At 39.0% G+C, this 10,287-nt stretch overlaps 2 protein-coding genes across 3 annotated transcripts; one reads left to right on the top strand and one right to left on the bottom strand.

Annotated features, from left to right (window-relative positions):
* LOC105161789 lies at positions 7-4,477 on the top strand. Its single transcript, XM_011079603.2, has 5 exons — positions 7-58; positions 1,853-2,070; positions 2,643-2,882; positions 3,070-3,221; positions 4,013-4,477. Exons 2-5 carry the CDS (start codon positions 1,910-1,912, stop codon positions 4,204-4,206), a joined length of 747 nt encoding a protein of 248 aa, XP_011077905.2. The 5' UTR covers positions 7-58; positions 1,853-1,909; the 3' UTR covers positions 4,207-4,477.
* Positions 5,381-10,287, bottom strand: LOC105161657 (TBC1 domain family member 5 homolog A). 2 transcript variants are annotated; one of them, XM_011079423.2, is made up of 5 exons: positions 9,609-10,287; positions 8,858-8,961; positions 8,437-8,613; positions 6,092-7,923; positions 5,381-5,697 (listed from the first exon to the last, which is right to left on the bottom strand). In XM_011079423.2, the coding sequence occupies exons 1-5, from the start codon at positions 9,782-9,784 to the stop codon at positions 5,557-5,559; spliced, it is 2,430 nt and encodes an 809-aa protein (XP_011077725.1). In that variant the 5' UTR covers positions 9,785-10,287; the 3' UTR covers positions 5,381-5,556. The 2 variants fall into 2 exon arrangements, with proteins under 2 accessions (XP_011077725.1, XP_020549324.1); XM_020693665.1 differs by lacking the exon at positions 9,609-10,287 and adding an exon at positions 8,691-8,793.

Genomic DNA, 10,287 nt, shown 5'->3' with positions numbered 1-10,287 from the left:
TTCACCCTCACCTTCCGATCATTCTTCTTCGCAAGACTCGCCCAAAAAGCAAACCCAGGTCATTGCTTATGTTGTTCGCCGTAATTATCTAAGTTGATTTAGTTGTATCTCTATTTCTGTGTTCAAAGCTTAAGGATGTATGGATAATGTGTTGTTTTGACGTCGGTTTTGGTAATATGTGGGTATTTTGGCCCTTCCGATTTGGCTTTTCATTTTTCGTTTTTCCTGTGGTATATTTTGGTGTGATTGTTAATTCACTATCAAGATTAAGCTATCCCAAAAAATAAAAAGAAAAGGGAATCATTATCAAGATCTTTTTTTTTTTTTTATGTGGGACTGTGATATTTTAAGTAATATGTTTTCCTTATCTTCACCTATATATGTGGGTCGTTTAGGGATGTGTTATCATCCATTTACGTTATCTTTGTCATATTTAATAGTTTTCAGCTGGGAATAACTCTTTTGATGAGAAGGTCTCAATGATTCAGAATTTTTCTCTCTCAGTATTATCAGAATTATGATTTGTTTTTGCTTATCGAAGTTTCCTTTTGGGGAAGTTGAATATGGGATGAAGATTTGATGTTTTGACGGTACGGGTTTAGATATTAAATGTTGATGGAGGATGCATGTATCAGATGGGCAGAGAAAGAAGAAAACACCTGTGCAGGGAGGTTTAAGTATGCTTCTTGCCCCCAAAAAGAAAAAACAAAATCAAAGAAAAAACAACAAGAAGTTACATGCATTCACAGCTTTCACTTGAAAAATGTTATATACAAAGGGAAACTGTGGAGAACATACTTTTAAGTTGGTTGTATGTGTGTTTCTGTTGGAGAAATCTTAAAGATAGACATTGTTGAAGATGTGTTTTTTCACGTTGACTTGGTGTTCAGAAATGCCAGTAACGCCTCAGTTTTTATTTCATCACGATAAAATTACACAGAGAAAGTAAAAGTATTATGTTTTTAGTTGGTGAACTGTTGCTCATGTTGATAATATCCATCTAGTGCATGAAAGGTGCTTGTACTATCGAGTAAAACTTATGTGTTCTTGGCTTTACCTCAAATAGTCAAATAGTTGAACAATCATGAACATTTATGGATATGCCAGTTCATGAGTTTATTCAACTATTATCAGCAGTAAAAGCTTATGCACGGATCTTAAAGTGTTTAGGATTGAGAATATGGCTTCTCAAACGGACTTTTACTGAAAAAGCAATAAATGTTACCATGATTTTTCAGATGTTGAATGATGTTATACAGCCGCATTTAGGGATCAGAATAATTATTCTTTACCTCCAATAGAGGTGGTATATTCAATCGACATAGTTCCTGTTTTTGATAGCTTGAGCTCCACCAATTGGTCAGAAGGTTTAGATCATGCTGTTTATGAAACTTCCTACCAGCCGGACAAAGAACTTGTGAATCAACAAATTGAAGGAATCCGACCATGCAGAATTCTTTTACCAATTAAAATAATACCAGTATCCCAATAAACAATTGAAGTAATCAACAAATTATACTGCCAGCTGCGAATGCCCAGACTAAATGAATGTTCGGATCATGTAAAACACCACTTTTCCCCTTCTTGTCTGTATGAACTTATACAATGTGTTCAACTGTTCAATAAACATGTTGATTTTTTAAAGTGGACTTTTAACTTTTTCACTGATGGTCCTTGCGAGGTTGTCGATATCCTCATCAGTAAAAGAAACAACCATAATCATGTTTTGCGACCATAGAAAGTGTGCATGAATGCTTTAAAACTATTATCATCTTTTCCAGTGAAAAAAAACATTACGCAGACATTTTCCTTATATCTGAATTCTGGTCTATGCTGTGCAATTCTATTACAGGCTCCCACATTTGCCAGCTTGAAATCAGCAAATGGAAATATCCCGACATTCCCAATCATGTACCCAGCTCTTGTTCCTGGGTTGTTCCCTCCACACCAGGACCAAGAACAGATCAATCGTGGGCCCGGCCTATATGCTGTTCCAGTTCTTCCGTATATGCAACCTATCGCTGGGTTACCTCCCAATACTCTTATCCCTTTTACCTACAACATACCTACGTAAGTGTTCCTGCATTTTAACATGACCGTAGGAATCAATAATGTGCCTTATTTTAGTAATTTAATTATCATTTATCTTGTACCTGAGTAAGGTCATTTGTTGCCTCTTTTACTGGTGACAGCAATTCCATAACTAGACCATCCGACCTGAAGCTCATTATTTTCTTATTTGCTGTGCATCACTTGTGAAATGTACTTTTGCATTTTGGAAAAAGTACGAGGAAAAAGGGTCGTGCTTTGTGATGGTACAATGATACTACTCTTAAACAGTCAATATTTGCTATTTTTTTGTTGTATCTATGTCTAATTGCATCTCTTGTGTTTGTGTAAGACTAAGCACAGTTAGCTAGTTTAACTGGATAAGCACTGATAAGATGGATGCTGTTCTAGCGAATTTCTTTCCTATGCTCTTTTTTCTTTTGTGTTTTTTTCCATTTGAGCTCCAAATATACATCCAGTTGTTGGATGTTGTTGACTAAACATAACTATCCATCATATAATGGGCATTAAGTTATATAGAGTGGCTCACTCATTTCATCTCTTTTTGCATTGTATCCTTGTGCTGTCATCAGCGAGCATAGCTCTGCACAGGTCAGAGGGGTCGGAGGTGAGCATGGACAACCAGGGGAGCAACCACAACAGCAACCTGAAGCTGGACCTCAGAGACAAGTTGTTGTTCGGAGGTTTCAGATTGCCATACAGCTTGATTTACTGCTTATCTTGAAGCTGGCAGCGGTTATTTTCTTGTTTAACCAAGACGGATCTAGACAGAGGCTTACTCTGCTTGTGTTTTTTGCTTCACTTGTTTACCTGTAAGTAATTTATAGTCTTTGCCAGTTACCCTCTGGCAAGTTTGAGAACAAAATTACTTCATATGCTCCTTTTCTTTATGCCCTTATCTTGAAATTTGCATTGTTCAGATGCTCCTGTTTGCTCTATGCCCGCTTGCCTGTCTATATTGAAATTTGCTGCTTTACTTACTCCTATTAGCTGATGCAGATACCAAACTGGAGCTCTTGCACCCGTGATTCGATGGCTTTCACAAGGAATGCGAAGGGCAGCTGCGCCACCTCAACCACCGAGGCCTCCTGTTAGGGCGGACAATTTACCTGTTGCTGGGGGACAAGGAAATGAAAATGGTGGTTTAGCAGGTAAACTCTCCAGTTCTCATTATAACTGACATAATGATACCTGGATGGAGGTTTGCTACTTCTGTCAAAAGCCTTGGTAATGCTTCAGTTGCTTAAACAAGGAGTGTTGAAAATACATAAAGGACCACAAATTCACACTCTTTTGTGTATGCTGTTCGACTTGTTTTCAAGACTTGCTACTTCAAATGGCCAATTTTGTTGTCCATGTGTGTCTCTTTTAGCCTTTTGTATAGTAATTTTTTTCCCACAGGACTCTTCTTTTCAAAGTTTTAAGGCAGCCAGCTGGCTGATTTGGTTGGAATCTAAGTGAAATGATTTGATCTCAAAGTCTGTCGCTTCTTTCCGTATGTGCAACAGCTGTTCCCTCCGGAAAGGAATTGGAACAACAAAGAGATACCAGGATGTAGTAGGAATTTATATTTGATGGCCAAATCCACGATATTATCTATTCAAAATATACTTTTGTTATCTAGCTTTTATTCCCAATGGAAAAATTGCTGTCAGTTTGATTAAATTGGATTTTGGTTTCCTGTTTTAGCAATTCTTTAGTTAGTAACATCACTCAACAGCTACCTCAGCAAGCAGTGTGCCTTTATATGGTATTTGAATATGATCAGTTATTATAACAGCAGTTTTGGAGTTTGGACCGAATGTGGAAAGTAGTAGACACATCACATGCTTGCTTGTAGGCCTATTTTTAACGTCCCTTGCTATATTTATTTATTTGAATGTCATCTTATGGAATTGCTTTACAATTGTGCTTCTTTACAATGCAATCTTTGGTTGGGCAGAGGGGCAACCAATAGGTGAGAATGAGAATCAGCAAGTCAACGATGGAAATAGGGCTATTGAGAATGAGCATGCAGCAGGCGAACCTGGGCAGGTCGAGGTTGGCAACCGCTGGTGGGGAATTGTAAAGGAGATCCAAATGATCGTCTTCGGTTTCATTACTTCTCTTCTCCCAGGCTTTCACAACATAGATTAGACTGTAAATAAAAGTTAAACCATCTTGGCAACTGAATCTGACAGGGCAGAGGCAGGACACGGATGCTTGGAAGATTAGTAACTTCCCTAGAAAAATTGCATGGATATGATTTTACACATTTTTATGATATCGATCTTAGTGCACAGGATTTTGTATTCTAAGTTTTTGACACAAGTGGTATTACATTTAACTACTGCTGTTTTGGCAACAGTAGATAAGAAAAGTTGGCTGGTAGTTTGGCAAAATTTACGTTGTGAAGCCTAGCTTTTTACTTTGATTAAAAATTGCAGCTATTGCTTTATGAATTGTCGTGCATGTTTGCAGCCTGGTCCGCGCACAACTAAGGTTAGAAATTTTATTTAAACTGCCACTTCATTTGCTGCCTTGTACACCGCTGGTCACTCCATGGAAGCTGGCCATGCCTGAAGTCATTTCCTTAACAGTGAGGAGGGGAATGCCAAGTGCAGGGTTAGTGAATAGAATGAAATCATAGAAAGGTAGTTGTACGGAATGTGCGTCAGGGATGGTTTACCTCCTTTCCAAAGAGAGCTAATGCCTGTTGTTGTTTCGACATTGCTTCGCACCCCAAAAGAAAAAAAAAGGAACTACTTTCGAGTTAAATTCTGAGATAAAGGCTTCTTTCATTTCTTGGAGAGAATTGGAAGTTCATTAAGTTTTATTTTCTGATATCAATATTTTTGCCCTAAGTCTTAATTCCAGCGGTTCAATTGTAAAGAGATCATCTTCGGATGTTTAGATGTCATTTTCAAAGTTCGAGAGAGTAGAGTGTAATTATGCTATTTTCCTTAGGGTTAACTGCAATCATCCGTAGGAATAGCTTGTATTATTATGTATTAAATTTCCAATGATAGAAAGGATTTACGCAGAAAAAGTGTTCATTGATCTTAGGTTGCCTGGGTTCAGTTATTAACCAATATAAATTATGGCAAGTAGTGGCCCCCCAGATTTAAAAGACTGTAATGTTAGCCCGGAGATTGATGTTCAAAATTTTGTCAAAACCAGACCTTGCTTTTAAAGCACTCTACAGGAACTAGTTGCTCAAGCGTGTATATGTGTTCAGGAGGCTGGTACAATCTTCAGTTAATTGCAGCAGCTTCTGATAATGTTGACATTGCGAAAGATAACCAGGGTGCATGTAGGAAAAATCTTGTAATGATTGTCGGCAGTGGGGTTTTCTTATTTGAGTGAATCTGTATATACAGGGACGTCTGTGATACATTCCAAAAATCTGGTTTTGGACAAAAGAATACATGAAGCCGGTGATCATATAGTCTGCTACTCGATATAGAGACATAATAATAATTACAAATGCTTCTGCATATAAATACATCACATCTCAGATAGAAGATTACTGATTTTCCTAAGCTCTTTGAGCGCGGACATGGCTGTAACTTGCCCTTTGCCAACGAGACCATTCTCCTCCTGTGGCCCCATTTGACCCCGATCCTGCTCGAATGCAGACTCCAGCACCTGCCAGGCCAGGGTGAACAGGTTAAAGATGTCTGAATCCCAAGTTTAAGTCTGAAACTAAAGGACTGAGAATTCTGAGGTATTGTGGTTTACATGACAAGGTGGGATTAACACTGTTTACCACATTTTATAGCAATGGAATATTTTTTATAAACCAAGACCAAATCGTAGTATAATCCATTCGGTTCGTGCAGATAGCATGATTAACTTTATTTTCATGCAACTACAGGAAGAACGAAAACCTAGCAGCTCCTGGTTCAAAGAGAGAATAATTGGTCTAGTGAAATGATAACAGTTAACAGAATGCCATGGTGGTTCTTTAGTGATGGTCAATCAAATTTCTTTGCGATTATTAACTAACTAGTTATAACTGCATTGGGATTCAGTCTAATACCTGAATGTTCTCAAGCATGGTGTGACCAAGATTTCTCAAGCTAACTATCAAATTTTGGTCTACCGTCTCTCCCTTGCTGGTCCAAGAAGAGTTATCACACCCGTTGGCTGAAGACGAGTCAGGAACATTGTTCTGACCACTTTCATCGTTACCAATTTTTGCACCTTTAGATGCACCTGGTCTCTTAGATGTTCCCTCAGTGGCATCACGTCCTAACTTGAGTATCCAATTAAATTTACCGGATAGACTTCTCCTCTCCTTCATGCCAGAGGCTGATTTTCCCATCGAGTCATCATTTGTACATCTAGAAGCGAGACCATCAGGGATGTCAGAAACGCGAAGAACGGGGCGTTCTGGGTTTGTCCCACCCAACTCAGCTTCATTTTCATCTATGCATGAATTCGATGCAACACTACTACTTTCTGATTGATTTCCCTGATCACCATTCCTATGAACCGGACTGGATGGATCTGAGAAGTTGGGAGAATTTTCTTCGCTCGCAACACAGCTTGGTATGTTGCTGAATTTCTTATCAGTAACATCATTTCCATTAGCCTCAACTTTATCCCGGTGCTCTACATCGTTACACCCTGTATTTTCTTTATCGTCATCTGATCCAAGCTGTCGTGCCAGGTCCTCCAATAAGCTTCTTCTTGAAGATGGTTTGGAAACTTGGGTTCTTTGATTTTTCTTTGATGGGGAAGGATCAGACTCAGTTCTAGACAGGCGTAGTTTTACTCTTTCTGACCATCTCTTTCTGATATTGGAACCTTGTTCTTCGACAGCACCTTGCTTGTGTTCTTCTTCCTTGTGCAACACTCTCCATTTCTCTTCCCAGTAGCTCTCAGGTTCCACACCCAGAGGAGTTCTTGGAGAAGTTGAATCACGAGGAAGGCTGTGAACCCTAGAAAGCACCAGCTTCCTTCCCTCATACAAGCCAGGATGCAAAAGCAGGGAATTTGAGTTTTTCGCATCTGCTGCCAGAGCTTGGAGTGATTTTGCCTTTTCTACCAACATCCCAAGATCTATATCATCTGGAAAACTCAATAACCTCTGAAGACAGGCAGTCGCATTTTCAGTGGCAAGCAATGAAGACCTCAACATAAGTATCATAGAAACTGCAAAAGCAGAAATAAATGCTCCCCTAGGTGAATCAAGGACTCCAGAGTTGGATTCTGCATCACTATCAGAGGCTTTATTAAACTTCTTATTATCACGGGCAAAAATTTCATCCCAGATCACCAAAAGGTCTTCCAGAGAAAATTCACGTCCAAATAATACCCTCAGCCAGCGAAGTGAAAAATATTGGGGTTCAACTCCTAGTTCAACAAGGTGAGTATGAAGAGATGAATCAACAACAGAAAGCAAATGATACATTGCTGCAGAAGCTTCAATTACTGGGGTCAACCCAGTATGCGAACTACCATAAGGAGAAGGAGAGAAAAACTCAGCCATGGCAACGACACCACCAGCCCCACTCATCAAAGCATCAAACATTGCGTAGGCATCATGTTCCATAAATTTCTCTGATAAGACGATACCAAGTTCACCTTCTGCTCCATAGGCATCGCTTAGTAAGACAATGGTCTGTATGACAGGATCAAGTTCAGTCAGACTACTAGCTTTCACAGAAGTTTCTTCAAATTCACTCCCATCTCCAACGTATTCTGAGAATTTCTTAAATTCAAACTTATAGGTCAAGTCATTTTCATGATAGGAAAACCCATCAAATTTATCAGCAAAGTGGTCTTCATAATCCTTCCTCACTTCTGAGAGACGTTCCACATCAACGTGAAGAACATACAACAATGGAGCCAAGAGTTCGTGCATCCCTGTACATGAAAAGAAAACTATAGCTAGAAAGACCTGAAAAATTGTTTAATTATTAACTTTGAGAAAGACGTCATTGCATATATGCTCTTAGGCTTTGAGACTAGATCAAACCTTCAGAGAAAACAAAGAATCAAATATTCGATCTGATATAAATGGACAGAACTCTGTTCTTCCAGTTATGCCACGACAGAGCAGAAAAACAGTACATCATGCAGCAAAATCACAGAACAGATCTGACACATATATACTATAAATACAAGCATCCCCAGAAGAATTTTTCCAATGATTTTGTTTAGTTTAGTCTCAGATATCAATCTGCACACATCCACCAACAGTTCCCCACTAGAGGCAGCCATTTCTGCTCTGTAAAGCCCAAGACCTTCCCCTCATTCCATCAAAAGATAAAATGAGATTCAATTTCACATACACTTACACATATAAGCTTGTGTTAGTAATATCTGAAGAGAAAAGCAGCACAAGAAATTGAATATAAAGTAATAGACTTAAACTACCTTGTCTGTAGCCATATTCTTGGTGTCTAAGGCACCAAAGCAATAAAATCCGTCGTAACATGCCTTGACATCCACTTGTCTGGAAATAGCTACCTCTTTCAGGGTATAAACGTGTCAAATCTTGATCAACCATTTTCTCCAGTTCAGCATTTCTGAAGAACCGACCCCACATACTGTCTGCAAAACAAAAACAGCTATTAAGATGACTTTAACTGCAAATCAAGCTTGTAAATAGGTTCCTAGAAAGAGTGGACCTGGCAAGCCACAGCTAAGAATCTTGAACGGGATCCAGGATTGGTGGTGTGAAAATTTAAGGAGGAGATGTTTCAGGGCAGGCAACAAAAGAATTTCTACAGCCTGACGGTAGATAGTCATATTGTGATGCATATAATGTAAAAAGGCTAGAAAATAGAAAAGTCACCTGGATTTTGTGACAGAGGATTGTCCATGACAAGATCAGGAGAACTACCTCCATCTTTTGGCACATGTGGATCAACTAGAAGTTGTTTCCTCAAAGCAGCATACCTGTAGAAAATCATGATCATATATTGACTAGACATGAAAACAAAACTGACATAACACTGTACACTGCCCTACACCATGGTTAAAGTTCGAAATAAAGGCCATATTACATTGGATTACTTCCACTTATCATTGAGAATTTAGAAAGAGATGATTCACCAATCCAAGTTCTATATTTTTACAAAATTACCTTCAATAACTGGAACAAGCGGCAACAGCCAAATGGTGAAGGCACAATGTTTTAGTCAAAATGCTAAATTGCTAATTGATCTAATCTCCTGCTTTCAGACAAACTCAGTGAAGACGAAAAAATTTCAACTCCATGGATCACCGCCAAGTGGTCAATTACAATCCTATCATCCACTCTAGACATCAATAGAAGGTTCCCGGTAGCAATTACAAAGGTTTGGCTCTGACGAATTTCCAAAGAGTACAACGTTTAATACTCTATACTCAGAATCGAACCCACAAATCAATAAGAAAAAATCATGCTCGGAATCAACAAAGAGACTTATCAAAACCATCTAAAAGATAATGATAGGGACAAAGGCAGCAACTAAATCATGAAACTTATCAATCATGATAAACAACATAAAAATACGAAAAACCTAAGCCAAAAGTTAACCTACATAAAGAGCTAACAACATTACCTTCTACGCGAATTGGCGGTAACCCGACGAAGCTCGTCGATGGAGGCAGAAGGAGAAGATGGTAGGATATCCAAATCTACGCGCCATTGGACCCCTCTAAGATCACCAAAACGACGTGAACCTACGGAACACGAAGCCGTTTCAGGCATTGTAGTTTCCATCGGAACCGGCGACATTTTTTTCCCTTTTACGTCTTATTTTCTTCTTCCTCCCTTATCCTTCAATCCAGCTGAAATTTCGCAGACCCACATTGACAAAGACCATCAAGATCATCTTCATTACCAAAAAATGAATATTCACACACCGCTCGGCCCTCGAAAGTCAGAAAACACAATCTTCCGGTTCAAAAACTGAGAACTTGTCACATAATTCCTACAATTTTGCGGAGACCTAGTCGCCCTAAACCCGTCAAGATCATCGGATTCTTTTGCAGTCCCTTCTCCGTGAAACCCAGGACGGCAACCAAAAACAAAAGAAGAAGAAAAGGCGAAAAACTTCCAAGCCAAAAATGAATGAATTATAGGCAGAGTATGTGCAAATCATAAAAGATCAAGAGCTGAAAACAATTCAAAAGAAAAGAATGAAAAAGCTTTTGGCTACAAAAATCAATACATTGTACAGATCAAGAGGCAGAAATCTAGGGAGAGAAATTGAAGAGAGAGAGGGGGGGGGGGGGGGG

This window comes from Sesamum indicum, linkage group LG5, assembly GCF_000512975.1.
Source record: "Sesamum indicum cultivar Zhongzhi No. 13 linkage group LG5, S_indicum_v1.0, whole genome shotgun sequence".
NCBI lineage: Eukaryota > Viridiplantae > Streptophyta > Magnoliopsida > Lamiales > Pedaliaceae > Sesamum > Sesamum indicum.
Note: the sequence above shows the minus strand (reverse complement) of the source record. Positions and strands in the feature narration are given on the sequence as shown.

Bases quoted from the DNA above. Each gene is read 5' to 3' on its own strand.
- LOC105161789 (XM_011079603.2), top strand. From the start codon at position 1,910: ATGTACCCAGCTCTTGTTCCTGGGTTGTTCCCTCCACACCAGGACCAA. The intron at 2,071-2,642 runs GTAAGTGTTCCT...TGCTGTCATCAG, and splicing joins TTTACCTACAACATACCTAC to CGAGCATAGCTCTGCACAGG. The intron at 2,883-3,069 runs GTAAGTAATTTA...TAGCTGATGCAG, and splicing joins TTTGCTTCACTTGTTTACCT to ATACCAAACTGGAGCTCTTG.
- LOC105161657 (XM_011079423.2), bottom strand. From the start codon at position 9,784: ATGTCGCCGGTTCCGATGGAAACTACAATGCCTGAAACGGCTTCGTGT. The intron at 8,962-9,608 runs GTAATGTTGTTA...GATTTTCTACAG, and splicing joins ACCGCCAATTCGCGTAGAAG to GTATGCTGCTTTGAGGAAAC. The intron at 7,924-8,436 runs GTAGTTTAAGTC...TTTCATGTACAG, and splicing joins AGAATATGGCTACAGACAAG to GGATGCACGAACTCTTGGCT.